Source organism: Protopterus annectens, chromosome 3.part1 (genome assembly GCF_019279795.1).
Source record: "Protopterus annectens isolate FY-2018-M chromosome 3.part1, PAN1.0, whole genome shotgun sequence".
Lineage (NCBI taxonomy): Eukaryota > Metazoa > Chordata > Ceratodontiformes > Protopteridae > Protopterus > Protopterus annectens.
The window spans coordinates 732,751,762-732,769,667 of NC_056732.1; the positions used below are offsets into that span (position 1 = coordinate 732,751,762).

The 17,906-nt window shown below is 39.2% G+C and overlaps 1 protein-coding gene across 1 annotated transcript in view; it reads left to right on the forward strand.

Annotated features, from left to right (window-relative positions):
- Positions 1 to 17,906, forward strand: part of PKHD1L1 (PKHD1 like 1) — a 1,597,738-nt gene that overhangs the window by 816,992 nt on the left and 762,840 nt on the right. Inside the window, exon 31 of the mRNA XM_044066249.1 lies at positions 1,007 to 1,126. Within this exon, the coding sequence (XP_043922184.1) occupies positions 1,007 to 1,126 (120 nt within the window). The remainder of the gene's footprint in view (positions 1 to 1,006; positions 1,127 to 17,906) is intronic.

Genomic DNA, 17,906 nt, shown 5'->3' on the forward strand with positions numbered 1-17,906 from the left:
ATTGATAATAGGGGCATTTACTTTTGTTGAAAGGTTGTTGGATGAGATATACACCAGCATTTCTGAAAATAATCATCCAGACCTGCATCCACCTACAGAAGTGTCTACAAATCTCATAGTTCCAAGTGCTGCATATATTTTAGGATGTCTTGAACATAATGACAACAGAAACGTGTGTGTGTGTGTGTGTGTGTGTGTGTGTGTGTGTGTGTGTGTGTGTGTGTGTGTGTGCGCATCACAGGGTGGGTGGTGTCTTTGAAAAGGGTATTCTTAATGTTGTTCATTTTACCTTGTTCAGTCTTGGAGTGAGTAGTAAAATGCACCAGACCTAAAGGATTCATGAAGGATTCATGAATCCCAATCTTAATATTGCTGAGGTACCAATCATTATTATCACGCTGAAATAAATAAATGTAGTAATGATTGAGAAATGCATTGTTTTGCACAGTTTGGCAAAGTAACATTCACAGAGCCTAAGTTCTCCAAATCCTATATGATAAAAGATGTTACCCTGCCAAAAACAGTTTACTACAATGCAAGAAAATGAAAAAGGATGAAGACCTCTGTGGCCATTACATAGGTGACTGACTCATCTTCCTCATTTAACCTGGTCTCTAGTAATGTACCTACTATCACTAAAAAAATACTGCACCTCAATGTAAAACTAGTCTCTGAAGCAGATTCATCAAAAGTAGCTGGTAAATATGTTTCATTGAGTCAAAAAGGAGCCTCTAATATTCCACTCTTCATTCACCCTAATTGTTTTCTGTCTTGAACAGCTGTAGTTAACATAAACAACTCTGAACTTTGGACATTGACCGTGCATTGTACTAGTAATAAATGAAAATTATAATCACATTTTGATGATATTTTAATAAGTCTAAACCTCATATATTCCAGTGTTGTTTGGTAGAAAACCATAACAGCAAATATAGTTACTTTGTTTACTTCAGTTCTGTATCTTTATGAAACACCTAATAAAATACTCCTTTCCACTTTTTTCCAGGGTCTTATGCAGATGGTACAGTTTTGACAATTTCTGGGTCAGGATTCATCATAAATTCTGTCAACGAAACAATTTCAGTGATCGTTGGCTCTACTGACTGCCCAGTTATTTCTGCCACAGGTAAGTGCTTAACAATTCAAGCAGACTCTTGTGGATATTACCCAGAGTGATGGAATAAATTTATAATTGTAAAACAACTATGCATACATTAAAAGACACATGTAAATTATATGCAGGCATGATAAAATGTCTTCCTGTTTAAATGATCTGTAGGTATTCTGTGGGTAATTATAAACAGCTCACATTATATCAAATATGTTTTATTGTTCATTAAAATGCTTGGATAAGGAGCAGACATAGTCTTCAAATTATTGGATGTTTTAATTAGGAATAATAGAAATTAAGGGGTCATTACTCATTCTTTTCCAGGTAATTACAAAGGCTGGTAAAAGTATAATATGAAGAACATCTCTAACTAAAAACAGAGTGCCTAGGAGATAGAGTAGTTAGTTGGTTTCAGGTCAAGCGATCTGTTAGGCTAAATTAGCAATGTGTTAGAAAAGCAACTTATACTGTTAATTTGTAAAGATGGGAGTTCCCCATGGATCATTGCTAAAAAGTATTATTGTCTTTACCAGTATAATGTATACAGATATTGGAGATGTATCTCAAGTAATACATGAATGAGTCCTGCCTTATGTGATATCTCAGTGATCACACTCTTAAAGTTTCAGCTGTCAATGGTTAAATAATGAATTTGGTGGCTCTGTACCATACAGTCCCTTGAGTATTTCTCAGATAACCTGTATTCTGGATAAGAAGACTGGGGAGGAGGTATAGTTGAGCAGCCATCAGTGGCTATCACATCCCAAGCGAAGGGTGAAAGTTATACCCTGCCACAAGAGCTCCATCTAGGGGATGGTTCAAGACTACAACTCCTGTAACTTGGTAGTCAGACCGCATGAGCTCATCAATGACTGCATGCAATCTAGCTAGAAACAAGACTTCTGTGGAAATGCATAGTCAAATGGGTACAGCACTGTGGTCATTGTAAATATCTTTCAGTTGGGTGTGCTTGTGGGGTATTAGCAGCATAGAAAAGACTCCTAACTCCTGCTGGATGACAGCCATGACCCACTGTTCCTACCTACCACTTCCAGTGACCTAGAATACTTGTAGGTCAGAGGGATGAATGAGCTTACATGAGAAAAGGTACAGATCATGAAGTGCTCTCATATGCAAGGCACAGATAATTACAGTCTCATATGAAAAGAAAATAATCATGTGCTTTTATTCAATACCCTTCATTCAGGTTCCACTCTCACATGAAATGCAGATAATCTTTCTCTTTTATTCAACATTCTTCATTCAGATCTCATTTGTTTGTGTCAGGGCTAAATAATGCTATACTAGCGCAAGCTCACTAATGAAATCATAAGTATTCTAACTAGAAATCATCAAGGGTCTGCACAAATGAGCAGTCATTCTACAGCCAGTACCACAGGCATTAAGCTGCACTTTCTAGCCAATGGGAGAAGATTAAAATAATACAAAATGGCCTAACCCCTACATAGTGAAAGCAGCCATGGTCACTTGCTGCTACCTCCCTGTGTGTGTCATCAGATGCTCCTGATCAGGAGGAATGGATGAGGGAATAGAGGCTTGATAATTTTGAGATAGAACATGGAACAAAAAATAAAAAGGTAATAGAGGATTATAACTGTATAAGCAGAAAGCCAACATTGTATTAGTTAGTACATACTTCACAGATGTTGCAAAGAAGCCTGCTATTACACTATTGCCAACACAGTTGGACCTCTGGAAACTGCCCAAAACTGTAAATATCTGGGTCATATAAGTGAAAGCATTGATTCTAGACAATGTAGGCTGTGTAAACAACTAAATTAAATACTGAAAATAGTTAACTGTGCACCAGCTTTTCCCACCAGTATACAATCTACTTAATTCCATAATTTCTCTCTGATGCCATTACTTTAGCAAATGCATTTGACATTACTGTCCCCAGTGTGGTCAGATGTTAGCACAATACACCTCACAGCAGAGATACTAAAATAGTTACCAATAGCTGTAGATGAGATGTTAAACAGGAGTTCCATCAGCTTGAGTTGGTGGTGGTTCAGGTAGATGTAAAAGAATCCACAGACCCTATTACGATGAGAAGGGGTCCTTTATTTAACACAACATAAAAAGCATTATTTACATATTTACAAAATGTACATATTTACAGGTGCATATATATATATATATATATATATATATATATATATATATATATATGTGTGTGTGTGTGTGTGTGTGTATATATATATATATATATATATATATATATATATATATATATATATATATATATATATATATGTGTGTGTGTGTGTGTGTGTGTGTGTATAGGTTTACCAACATAATGTTGAATGCTAAATGGTTGAAACTGAATTGGTTGAACATACTATATTCGATGATCAAAATGTTGAAATACAATTAGTCTAAACACACAATGTTGAAATTATCAAATTTGCCCATTTCCGCACTGTAGTGCGATCTTAGAGTTGATATATTTAAGTGTGGGGGGGGGGGGTGCAAAATAGTAGAGTTGATCTCATTGCTTTTTCAATGAAGTGATTGTAGACATTTTCTAATTCAATGTTTTGGGCTGAGATGTTATTTTTCAACCGAATGACTATTAGACATTATGACATTCAACATTATGTCGGTAAACTATATATATATATATATATATATATATATATATATATATATATATATATATATATATATATATATATTCTCTTTATATTGTTGAATTAACATAATGTCGACTTGCATAACAGCAAGATGAAGTCTGCGAAAGATTAAGTGAATTAACTCTTGGAACAGCATATTTTGCCTCTGGTAAACTCACCACTTGGCCAGCATAGTGAACTTTTTCCTTTTCTCCACTGTAGTGCGATCTCAGAGTTAGTATATTTAGTTGGGGGATGTGGGGGGAACAGCCCCCCACTTTGGTGGTTTTAATTTGCTTTAGATTTTGTTTTCCTTATTGGTGGCCAAGTGATTAGTTTCATGGAGATGAAATGCGCCATTCTGGGAGTTCGTTCTTTTAAACTTTCACTGATATAAATATATATATATATATATATATATATATATATATATATATATATATATATATATATGCACACACACACACACACACACACACACACACACACACACACACACACACACACACACACACACACACACACACACACACACACACACACACACACACACACACACACACACACTCATTTCTAGTTTTTTTTAATGTGTATCATTTTTTATAACACCCTCATCGTTATTTTTCCATAATTGACCCTGCTCCTTCTTCCACAACCATAATCTAATTTTTTGCAATATATTTGACAAAATCCATTTCCCATTAAACAATATTTCATTCAGTCTTTCATTTCAAATAACCCATATTACATAAAATAAATTCTTACCTACCCTTCTCACATATTCTTTCTTCTTGTTTTTATAATATCCATAATCATCTTCATATGCATATTATTTATGCCATTAATGTCCTTAATGTTTTTCTTCACACAACTTTTTCCAGAGTTTCTCCCGTCTTTTATATTTCAAAAAAGCATGCTTTGTTGTTTCTTCCTCCTCAAAAAATAAACACACTCTTTAAAGTTTCTTTTTATATGCCATATTCCCCTTTAGTGATAACTTGTTTATTACCAGTCTCCGCAGGAATCCTGATAATCTAGTGTCTTGGTATACCACTTTTCATTACATTAATGGCTTTAGTAATTTATTCTGGTAAATTTTCCCATGGATTTACATTATAATATTGTTTCATCACGTGATAATACCACATCCTTCTATCTTTCCCTATATCATCAATTTTTATTTTCCATGTTAGTATTTTTCTTGATAATTTTTAATTTCTTCATTTATTATATTGTTTTTCTCTTTTTATTATTCTCACTCCCCCAGATCTTTTTGTGCTTATATTTAAACATTCTTACTATTAACTTTTCATTCTCTTCCTTTACCCACTTTAATACTCTGTACAAGTTTAAAAAAGCAGAATAAACAACTGGATTTAATAACCCCAATCCCTCTTCATCTTCATTCAGATATAACACACCTTTTTCACTGGGTTTAATCTTGAACCCCATATAAAAGAAAATGTCAATTGCATAATTTCCTTTTCATATTTTCTGAGATCATATAAACATTTGGCATATATGCTATTCCCATTAATACAAAATTCAACCGACAAACCTTTTTCCTAAATTCTAATCTACATGTCCTTCACTGAAGACATATTTCTTTCATTTCTTTTTTCAACCCCTCCCATTGCACCATAACTACATAATTTTCCCCAAATTATATTTCTAGCAAAGACACCTCATTCAATGAAAAATACACATGCCCTCAGTTTTCACCACATCACCCAAACCCTTACTTTTATCTTTATTTCAAGGTCAGTCCTATTTCCTTTAAACATCCATTTAGACAAACCAACACTTCACTCAGCCAGTATTTTTTTTCTTAGCAACTACCACTATATCATCTGCATATGTCAAAACTACAAGAATCATCATCTCCGTTTGCTTCACATATCTATCATCTTCCATTTTATAAGCTACTTCACTCACTACCACATTCATTACCAGTGCAAGGAATATTCCACTCATGGGACATCCTTGTCTTATACCACACTTCATGGATATTACTCTACTCTGCCACCCATTCACTAACACCCTCACTCTATTATTTTGATATGCTGATATACCCACTCTCTTAATTCTATTACCATTTCCATAATTCTCCATAACATCTCACAAAGCATCATATCCTACTGCATCAAATGCCTTGCTAATATCATCTATCATAAGTTTCACATCCACTGTTTTACTGGGTCTATATCAGATCACCGAATGCTTAAAAAAGCGAATGGTGATTAATCGACACTATGTAACTGAAAGCTTAAAATTTCGAACTGTCAGATCAGCGATTTTTTTCCTAGGGAAAAAAAAATCGCCGTTCCAACAATAAATAAATAAATAAATAAAACACTTTAAACATTACATTAAGAAGAGGGCTGCCCCCCCCCCCCACACCCCTACTTAAATATACCAGCTCCTAGATCACACTACAGTGCCGAAAACGGCAAAGTAATGAAGCAGCCAAGCAAATTCTTTCCCAGGGAAAGAATTTGCTTAAAAGCCGCTTCGATATTTTGCCATTTCAGTCTTTTGAGTTCGACCAAGACGCATTCAAAAGAATGCGTCTTCGGTCTTCTAATAGGGAACCATTTTACTTACAATAAAATCCACAATTTCTTTTACAACCAATAACAATTCTTGACATACCTTCCCTTTATACCATATATGCTTTCTTCCATAATAGCCTTCATCCTTCCTTCCATTCTTCTTTGTATTATTCTCATAAAAAATTATAATTTGAGTTATTTAATGTGATGGGTCTACAATTTTCTTCCATATACATTTTAATGTCCTATTACATAATGCTTCATAAACAAAACCCTTCCTTCAACCATTCATTCAGTAAATTTACAAAGTACTCACTTTGCAAATCCATGAATTATTTCTTATATGTTCCATACCCTATACACCTGGGCCTGATACTGAATCAACATTTACTTTCCTATGTATTAAATTCAGTTAACAAATAGTATATATATATATTTTTAAAACTCTTCCTTAACTCATTCTGGATTTTTTTTATGTTTACTTTCCATTTTCTCTTATTTCACTTCTTTTTGCTCTTATTTTCCACATACTATACTGCAATATTCATAATTTTCTTTTGTATTCTTTTTACCTCCCATTTTACATGTTTCATTTCCCTCATTATAGCAATATCCTTCTTTACTATTCTACCCAAATATGCAGATAACTCCTCCTTTTTCCCTTGTAAATATCTCTGCTTAAACAGTAATGCCTTGATTTTCTCTTGAATTCTTTTTTTTATATTTATTTTTCAATATCATAATACTCACTTGTATTATTCCCTAAATTTTGGGTACTTACGTATTAAACCAACCACATTCTGAACGACTCACTCTGCAGTTGTTCTTATGCCGCAGACATTTACTGGCTGTATAATGTTGTTAAAACCAACAAATTCATTACTAGAGCGAAATGGTAAGTGAATCACTGCTGTTTTACCTGCCGGCAGAACTGTTTTATTAAAGGAGGTTTAAAATCCCGGGTGTAATAAGAATCGGTGGTGAATTACGTTTTCTAAGGATGAACTGAAAACCAACCAAGGAAATGAAGTTGTAATTTAAATGCATAAGTGTGTGTGGTCGTTCTACTTTAGCGCTATCCAAACTCTGGCATAAACTCAGAATTCTCTGTTGTGTTTTACTATGATCTGGTTTACATTAAGTACTTTATTGTCACTTCGGAGAATAACCTACCTCATTTGTTTGTCCATTTGAACTGAGCATAGGCTGCTATAACGTGTTTCTGTAAGTCAGAGGTTAGCAGAGCAACTGTTGTAAAGTTCCACCAAGTCATTATTTTGTGCAACTTTTTAGGTTCTGTTTTTTTTTCCCCTTTCCTGTTGGAGTACATTCTTAGGGTAGTTGGGGTATGAATTTATATTTGCGTAATTCTCTGTTGCCTTAGCCCCTTCATTATGTTAACATCAGATTGGAGCCCCATGACCCCTAGCTCATGTCAGGTCATCGTACACCATTGGGAAAATCTGTTGGATTATGCGGGATGCATGTGCAAGTATGGGCCGCCTACTACTTCTTACAGACAGAAAAGCAACAGCAAGGCTAGGAAATGTGTGTAACTTTACAAGAATGCAGAGTGTACTCAAACAAGATGCCAGTAGAAAGATAAAATAGCACTTTCCTCACCAACTATTAAATGTTTAAACATTATACAGCCAGTAAATGTCCACAGCATAAGCACAACTGCAGAGTGAGTCGTTCAGAATGTGGTTGCAATAATACGCAAGTACCAAATTTTGTAATACACTTTATATACATTTTCCCATACTTTACTTTCTCCTTCATTCTAACATCATCCTGACTTTGGGGAAAAAAAAGTTTTATACTTCTTTTTTTTTAATTCAATCCACCATTCAGACCAGGTTTTATAGAAGTTCTTCATAGTTATATAATCCTTCCATAACTGCAATACTCCTCATTCTCCAGTTCCATCCTGTAATTTTTCATTTATTCTTTTTATTCCATTTCCTATTTTAATATAATCCTTTTCTTTCATCACCTCCATCCATATTGTAAATGGTCTGAAAAATCTCTCACAACTATATCACCATCTGCTACCCCCCAGTCCTTCCAATTATACAAAATAATCAATTTCAAATCCAAGTGGTCCCCATCTATAAGTCCACTGGTTTTTGTTCCACAGAGCAAATTTACCATATTTTATCATTTCCTGTATTGTTTAACATCTTTCCATTGTATTTACATTTTTCCCTTAAATCACAGAGTCCTCTGCAATTATAACCACCACAATGTAATATTTGATATAACAGATTGTCTATTTCCTTGCTAGTTATATATACATATAATGCTATAATTCTGTGAGCATGTTCTGTCCAACTTACACCCATGGCAGTTAACCTTCCCATTCATATTACATCTCATATTTTCACTGATTTATTACATAACGCAGTCACTCCAGAACAACTTTCACTTCCTATGTTCCATAATATATTTCCACCCCACAATTTTTCTGTTTGCAGTCTTTCTTCACTTGTCAGGAATCTTACATCCTCTAACAGAATAACATCCACATCACATTTAGCACACCATTCCAGTATCGCTGTCCTTCTTACAGTGCTAATAATATTGTTCCCGTTTACTGAAAGGACTCTACAGTTGTTGGTTTTCCTTCTTTTTAAGTTTAGAGTAAATATTTTTAAAGTTTCTCCAAATTAATATTTTTCCTGAGTTTATGTACAAATAATCCTTGTTCCTCAGAATCAGATTTTCCACTGGATAGAACTCCAAAAAAATTATTAGTATTAATCCTTCTCCCTAGCCTCTTGTTTTTCTTTTTCATGCATATTTTCTTCCCTTTCCCCTTTTTTTCATTATTAAAGGTTTGTTCTTGACAATCCATCTAAAAGTGTTCTTTTTTTTACACAACCTGTATTCAGGCACACACCCTCTTGTAATATGTCCTTTCTACCCACACTGGTTACATTGTACCTTGTCACAATCATTATTTAAGTGAGAAAAATCCCCCCCCCCCAAAAAAAAAAAACATGATTTAGACTAGACAGCATATCATAATGTTGCTCTGTGACCAAGACACAAAAATAACAGTTTAGCAAGTGTTTTTCACTATGCTTTCACATTTCAAAACAATTTCCAATCTCCACCTTCCATTCTTCCATTCCAGGAGTTTCTTTCATACCTAACTTTCATAATATATCAGTAATTTATCACACAGATGCTGTGTGCATTTTTTAACATTATTTCTTCCAGTTCATCTGTTCTAAACTGCAAAGTAACCTTTTTTTTAACTTTTAAGATACCCCCAGAAAAAAAAATTCCATGGATAAATGTTCTTTTTTGTTACTAAGTTCCAGCACTTTTATCATAAGTCCACCAGTTTCAAATATCATAAGTCCATCAGTTTCAAATATTACATCTGTCCCAATATTTCTTGAGCTTTAAAAACCAAGAGCAGTTACCAAATCATTCCATAAATAATATCTGTCTATTGCAGTGTCATTTTTTGTTCTTATTCTCACAGTTGATCTTGTCTTCTTTTTAAAAACAGTATTACTTGCAGTTTGTTGCTGCTCTTCTTTCTTGTCTGCTGTCACTGCTGCATATGTTCTAGTTACTGTATTACCTGCTGCCACAAAACCAGATATTTTCTCAGTTTGTTGTTGCTTTTCTCGTCTACTTTCTGTCACTGCTGCATAAGGTTTTACTGCTGTATTCTCAGCTGCCACTTCACCTGGTTCCTTTTCCACATCTTCATTACTTCCAAAAATGTTATCGGCCATTTCACCCCACGAAACAATGGAACTGTCACCTGGATCACCCTGCTCAATTATTTTTAACAGAACATCATCAGCATGCCCTCCTGACATAGTTCTGCTATCTGCACCACTTCCACAGACTCATTTACTTCTTTCTCCTAAGAGACAGCTAAACACTACTTACTTATATTATCTACAACACAGGAATCTTCGTTTACATTCTGAAGCTCCATATAAAACATTTTTTCTCCAAATTCTGACTTTCCACCTCCAAACACTCCATAGTGTTTCGCTCCTGCTTTTCCATGTTGGTGCTTCCCTTAAGCCTCTTCTAGCAGCCCCAAAGAGTAGGGGATGTTGGCAAGGAGAAATGAAAAAAGCTATTAAAGATAGAAGAAAAAGATTTAAGGATTGGGATGATGGATAGGATATTTATGGAGAGTGATGATTAAAAAAGCCAATTAAAGGATATATTAAGTCCAAAGTTGTTGAATATATAAATGCTTAGAGTATAGAGTTAGAGTCTATGAAACTAGTTTTTTTTAGACTGTATGAAAATTAGGAAATTATTGGAAATGTCAGCATAATTTGAAGGATGGAACTGGGTTTAAAATCTTAAGATGAGAAATATTGTTAAGGAGGGATTGGGAAAAAACAAGTTAGATCATACAAAAGATTAAGTAGTGATGGCATGTATATATCAAATACGGCAGGCCAGATTAAGAGAAAATTTATTTAATGAGTGGAATTATATAAAAATCATTGATAAGATAAAACAAGTTTAAGTTGCAAATGATAGTAAATTTTAATTTTATGTTTTTATTATGTGGTTTTCTGTACTTTCAGTGATTTTTTTTTATTTATTGTTTATTTATAATGCAAAAGTTCTTGTTATATAGTACTTATGGTTGAAATGATTGTATGTGATATGGACGGGTTAATAAAGAACCCCTACTCTTTTACATCCACCTGAGTTATTACCAACTCAAGCAGAAGGAAACGCAGTTTACAATGTCATCTGAAGGACATCTTGAATTCCTTTCATACTGTGGGGGGGGGGAGGTGGAGGTTTACCTATCAGGGTTGAGTTCATTACCACTTTTGTCAGCTTCAATGCCAGTTTTGGAGAGGTTGGCTTTCCAGCCTTCAAGATCAAAACTGTTTACCTTAGACCTGGAGGTGATAAGCAATTTGGCCGCATTGTCAAGGATCAAGTGGTTAAGGCTGGCTTGATTCTAATCTGCTGTGTGTTATCCTTGGTCTTAGCTGGCTTTGATTTTTGACAGCAGGGATTGGTACCCTACTCTGAGTACCTTGATGTTGATAGAGTTGTTAAAAATTGTTCTGCATATGTTGCCCTCAGTGGCTGTTCCTTCCATAGTATTACCCTCAACAGGAGATGCTTCTTTTTAGCCATCCTCCTTTTCAATCAACAAGATAAAGAGGCAGGGAACCATTTGTGGGCTCATGTTAAGTTGTCTATCTCGCCTTCATTCTTGCTGGATGGGTTCGGAGCCGACCTCGGCTCCGACTCGGCCACTCTAAAGCTCGAGAGTTGGTTCCACCGGCTCGAGGCTCCCCTTATATCCCACAATGCTAGGCGATAGTTACCTCAGATCTCGTTTGCCGCTACAGCTTCGAGGTTGGTTATTCTACCGGTTCCTGGTGAGTTTTAGCTTTTTCTATAAAAAGTTACTCCTTTTCCCCCTTTTTTAGTTTAATTATTCTTAAATTAGTGTAGTTCATTGAACTCTATCCCCGAACCTAATTTTTTCCCGTTTCTTGTTAAAAGAACTTTTAGTTCTTCCCTTGGGCCTTAGGCCTTCCCTTCCCTAGGGAGTGTTTGTGTAGTGTACTACTGTTTATTGTATTTTATTTTTAGTATTTTTACTAAAGTTTGTAATTTTGACAGGGTTTAACTGGTGTGTTTGAGTGTGTGTTTGTGTTCACCAGTTAGGCTATGTCTAAAGAAGCAAAGGTCTCAGTTCAAGAAGTGTGATGCGTGCTGTCAGAAAATGTCTCTGACAGACGCTCACACTTCTTGTGTCTATTGTCTGGGGCCTTTGCACCTGCAGGACTCCTGTGCTGTCTGCCATGGCTTCAGCCCCAGGGTCCTGCAGGAAAGAAAAAACAAGCTTATATTGAGAGGCTTGTTGAAGCCTGAGGATTCCCTGTCTGTCTCAACAGGGAAGCCCTCCAAGGCATCGAGGTCTTCGGCTCCGGCTTCTGAGCCGAGACCTCAGGTTGTTCAACCTTTGCCTTTATCGGCTCCGGCTGGAGACGATAAGACTCAGTCCACAGTTTCTGTGGCTTCCTCGGCTCCGGCTGGAGCCGAGGTTATCGAGGTACCCGTGTCGGCTCCGACAAGATCTTCGGAGCCGACAACCAGAAAGAGGTCTAGGTCACCTTCTCTTGGCTCCGTTCATTCGGCTCCAGGATCTCCCCTGCTGTCTGAACGGAGCCAAAGGTCTCATTCCTCTAGGTCATCGAGGCTGTCCGATCATGACCTTCAGAGGGTGGTGAGTCGACTACTCAAGTCTGAGGCACTAGCCCAGATGCTTCAGAGCCCGACTCATCAGTCGGTGCCTGCCCCGGCCCATCAACTCTTTCCTCCTTCGACTCTCTTGAGTTCGAGCCGGGTCGTGTCGGAACCGAGACTGTGGTCACCTCGGGCCGAGACAATTGTCTTCGGCTCCGTCGTCGGCTCCGTTTTCTTCCATGGAGGAATCTCGGCGCCGGACTTCCCTCGTCGGCTCCGGGGGGGTGGGTGGCATCGGACCCTTGTCCCACCCACCCTCCCTCTCGGTGCTTCGGCTAGTGAGTTCGGCTCCGACATCGGCCTCGGAGCCATCACTGTCGGTGCCGAGGGGTCCTTAGCTCCTCGGAGCGGGGACCTCTGGCTCTGCCTGACAGGGGTGCTGAGGTCATGCAGAGTGTGTTAGAGCCTGGCTCTACTCCACAGTCGGCTCCGTCAGCCCCTCCCTCTATGCTGCCTCAGGGTAAGTCGACTCACTCCCTCATCCCGGACCGCAGAGAGCCAACTCCTCAAGAGCTCCCTTTGGGGATTTCATCCTCTTCCGAGGCCTCTCCTGATTTGGCAGAAGAGCCCCCTCGGAAGAGGAAGTGCAAGAGGAAGCACATTGACTCACCTGAGTCTATCACATTGGACACAGATCTGGATGATTCTGAGGGTTCCCCGTTCCCCTTCTGAAGATGTCTCATTTGCAGACATTCTGGAGATCCTTAAACAGAGGGGAAATTGGCCAGCCCTCAACCCTTCGGAGGACGAATCTGTGTATCTTGAGGCATTTGGCTCTCGTCCTTCCACCTCCTGGGTGTCCCCCCCCTTCGACCCCCTCATGCAGGTGGTTGCTAAAAAGGCATGGACGGCTCCTGATTCAGTGGGCCCCACTCCCAGGAGGCCCCCCAAATTCATCACAGCTCCATCAGACAAGGAATTTTTATCAAAAGGAGTCTCTGTGGATGCTATGGTGGTAGCTGCCGCCACAAAGAAGGAACTGGCTGATCCTTCAGTGCCTGTCCATCCACCTAACAAGGAATCTAGGTCCATGGATAGGTACGGGAAGCGGATGTTCTCCTCAGCGACATTTACTATGCGTTCGCTGAATTACCTGTGCCATTTCACTCGTCTTCAAAGGGACTTGATCAAAGAGGCGAGTGAAATGCTGAAGGACCCTACAGCTACGGGGTTCCAAGAGAAAATGAACACGCAGCTAGCTATCCTTAATTCTATTTCCAACTCCTCCATGCGCCTCCTCTCTTATGCGGCCGATGGAGCGAGCAGAGCCGCAGGAACAGGGGTAGCCTTGCGTAGGCACGCCTGGATGCGGCTATGCAACTTTGCGGAACCTTTCAAGACGTCTTTCACGAACTCCCCTTTGATGGATCATCTCTGTTTGGTCCACAAGTGAAAGAAACCCTGACTAGGTGCGAGACTGATGGCAAGACCCTTTCTGCCGCCGAGTCCGTTTTCTACTCCTTCTAGGCCTTACCCCAAAGGCCAGAAGGGGGAAAGATGTGGTTCTGTAAACAATCCCAAGGGACTTAGCCTGACGACAGAGTCGGTTCCCCGCCAGAGGCAGAGGGGAACAACAATGGTAGACGCCCTAGAGGCAGAGGGGTCCGCAGAACCAGGGCAATCGAGAAACGTCCTCCAATAAGCCCTTTCAGCATCCCTGAGGTGTTGCCCGACTGCCCATCTTCGGAGGCAGTCGGGGGGAGATTGTCACTGTACCCAGAAGCCTGGCTATCCTTGACACAAGACAAATGGGTACAGTCCATCATTTCGGAAGGTTATTCTATTCCCTTTCTTCGTTCTCCAAATCAGTCAAAAAAATCCCTTCCAGATGTTCCACCCGCTCAAAGGGATATAGCAGCTTTGGAAATTTCAAAACTGCTTGCAAAATGAGCTACTCAGCCTGTACCAGCAGACTATCTAGCTTCCGGTATATACTCAAGGTTCTTTTAGTTCCAAAGAAAACAGGGACTGAGACCAATTTTGGATCTCAGTATCTTGAACAGATCGGTCAAGAAAACAAGATTTCGGATGGTCACGCTGCAATCCATTCTTCCCCTATTGGGAAAAGGAAACTGGATGTGCTCTATAGACCTTCAGGACGCGTACTATCACATAAAATGAACAGACGCTCCAGAAGATTCCTCCGCTTCAGGCTGGGAACCAGTCATTTTCAATTCAGGGCCCTGCCCTTTGGTCTCACCCACTGCCCCGGTGTTTACCAAATGCATGGCAGTGGTAGCTTCTCACCTGAGACGACAGGGATTCCAGGTGTTTCCATACTTGGACGACTGGCTCCTCACAGCTCCCACCAAGCATCTCCTTCTGATGGCCAGAGATTACACTTTTCGGCCTGTCAAAAACTGGGTATCTCAATAAATTGCGAAAAGTCTGTGTTGTCGCCTTGTCGTACTATTACCTACATAGGCGCAAACTTAGATACTGTAAACATGTCTGCAACACTAATGAACCAAAGGATATCAGACATTCAAAAATTGGTATCACTACTTCTCAACAACAACAGAGCCAAAGCCAGGTTAGTTCTAAAGGTGTTGGGAATCATGGCAGCGGCCATACCTCTCCTTCCATTGGCCAGATACCACATGCGGATCCTTCAGTGGATGCTTTTTCTCAATGGTCATACCAGGAACTTCCAATGTCTCACACCATTATGATCACGCAAGCATGCAAAAGCATCTCATGTGGTGGATGTCTTCCCCAGCTCCTGTTGGGAGACCATTTGTTCCACCTCCTCCGGTTGCTACTCTGACAACGGATGCCTCCCTGATCGGGTGGGGGGGGCATTATCAGGGCAGGACAGTCCAGGGCACATGGCAACCAAACGAATGCCACTTGCACATAAATGTTCTGGAGATGAGAGCAGTGCTTTTAGCGTTGCAAGCCCTTCAAGACTCTCTTCCCTTCGGACCGATTGCAATCCAGACAGACAATATGTCTGTGGTGTGGTACATCAACAAACAAGGCGGAACCAGATCATACCCCCTGTGTCGAGAAGCACTCAGACTGTGGCAATGGGCGATTTCTTCTCAGCGTTTTCTGATAGCAACGCACATCCCGGGAAGTCCAATCACATTGCGGACAAGTTGAGCAGAGCTATTCTCATGCCTCACGAGTGGTCTCTGAAAGACTCTGTAGTGAGAGATTTTTCTCAAGTGGGGTCAGCCTTGCTGCGATCTTTTGCTACTCCCCAAAACAGCAAGTGCAGAGAATACTTCACTCTATTCCCTTTACCAGGCCAACCCAGCAGGGACGCTAGTCCAAGTTTGGCCCCGGGACTTCTGTATGCATTTCCTCCTTCCCACTGATCTCTCAAGTAATACAGAAAGCTATCGCTCAGAAGGCCTCATTGATCCTCATTGCTCCTTACTGGCCTCGCAAGTGTGGTTCCCCTTTCTGCATCGATTTCTTTGAGCGACCGTGGAATCTGGACCTAGTTCCAGATCTTTGATCCATCAGTCGGGTCAGTTTCATCGCTCCTCCCTCTCTGAACCTCACTGCTTGGTTCCTCCACTTCCAACCGTAGCCAGGCTTCCTCAATTATCTCACTCTGTTAGAGATATATTGATAGCTTCCCATAAATCTTCCACTCGAAAGATTTATTTGAGTAAGTGGAAACGCTTTTCATATGGGCACAAGGAAAGGACATAGCCACTCAATGCCTGAATTTTTGGTTTATCGTCTTATTTAGGTAGTCAATGCGTATCTGTTTCATGAGTAATTTGAGCTATTAGAATTTTGCAGCAATAAATCGTACAAATGGTAGTTGATTTTGCTAGAGCAATATTGACTTCATTTCGTGAGACTGTTGAATATTGCCCATCATTTTGTAGCATGTTATGAATATAAGCCTCATAGTCTGCAGCAAACATCAACACTACCCCTCCGCCTTTGTCCGCTTCATTATCCTTACATTTTCGTCCTTTAACTGTTTAATAAAGTTGAACCCTTCTTTAGAGAAGTTGCCAGCTAATGAAGTCTTTCTGTCCATAGATATTTTCCTAAAATCCTTTTCCACCAAATTCTCAAAAAAAGATATGAGTGGGTGTAGTGGGGGGTTAAATACACTTCTGCGGCTTGGGCCTGTCTCCATAAATTGCTGCCCCTTAAAATAGTGTGTTAATTCAAACCCTGGTAAAGAGTTTTAACTCAACCAGGGACTGTGAAAGATTCATAGGTCTAGAAGGCACAAATTGCAAGCCACGCATGAACAAATCAAACACCCAGTCATCCAGTTCTAAGTCCGTGTAATTATAAATGGCAAAGTTATCCTTTCTTAAAATAGTACACATGTCATTAAGGCCCCCTATACCATTGCCTTTAATACTGTTAATGTGGTCCACAGCAAATTCTGTGTTTGAAGTGTTTAGTGTTACTTCAAAAAAACTTTCCTCATTCACTACCTGCGGGTCCATGCCCTGGGTGCCTGTTTGTGTCCCCAAACCCTGGGCCTCCCGGGGTTCTGCTGAAAAATCCTGGTTGACACCCTTCCTACCCTTTTCAGCTAGCCTTTCACTTCTTCGAGGTGGCTCTTCCACCTCTTCGTGAACATTTTCCTCTTGGGCATGTACTACAGAAGGTACTTTGTTAGACACTCCTTTGGTATAACGGTTAGGGGCAGGGTAAGCCACCTTCCCTGTATTCTGCCAAGTCTCTTTCCAGCTTTCTCAATTTTCTGTTTAAAACCTTGTCACAAAACATATCAACTTTGTTAAACATTAGATCATAGTCACTTTTAAAAAGCAGAAAGTCTGCATCAGTTGTTATTTTAGTATTCAATATTTCCAAATCCTCTAATAATGAACAAGCTTTACATTCATATTCAGAAATCATTAGGTTCAACATTTCCACACCTGCTCTATCAAAAATATCACATAACTTTTCATAGTAAGGAGTACCTGCTTGCACATTATTGGGAAATTTGTAAAACCTTAAACCTTTAGGAATACGTTTAACCCTAGAACATTCTCTAAGGTAATCAATCTCAAGCTGGTTAGATTTGAGCAAGTATAGCTTGTCTTTAAATTCATCAAAGTCTTGTTCAAATTTGGAAAAATTGTAATGGACTCATTGCCTATGACAGTAACATAGCTAGGAAGAGGCAAAGGGGGGCAGCCATCTCAGGCACAAAGTGCTAAGGTGCACAACTGGCAGCTGTTGATCTGTCTTCACTGCAGCATTATCAGCATTAGTATTGCATTTGTGTGCAGAATTGAAACACTTAGTTCTGTGTGTGCAGCATAAACTGTAGCTGCTGCTTGCTGCATTGTAGCAAGTAGTTTGCTACAGTTTAGAAGGGAAGTTTTTTAAATATGATGAACT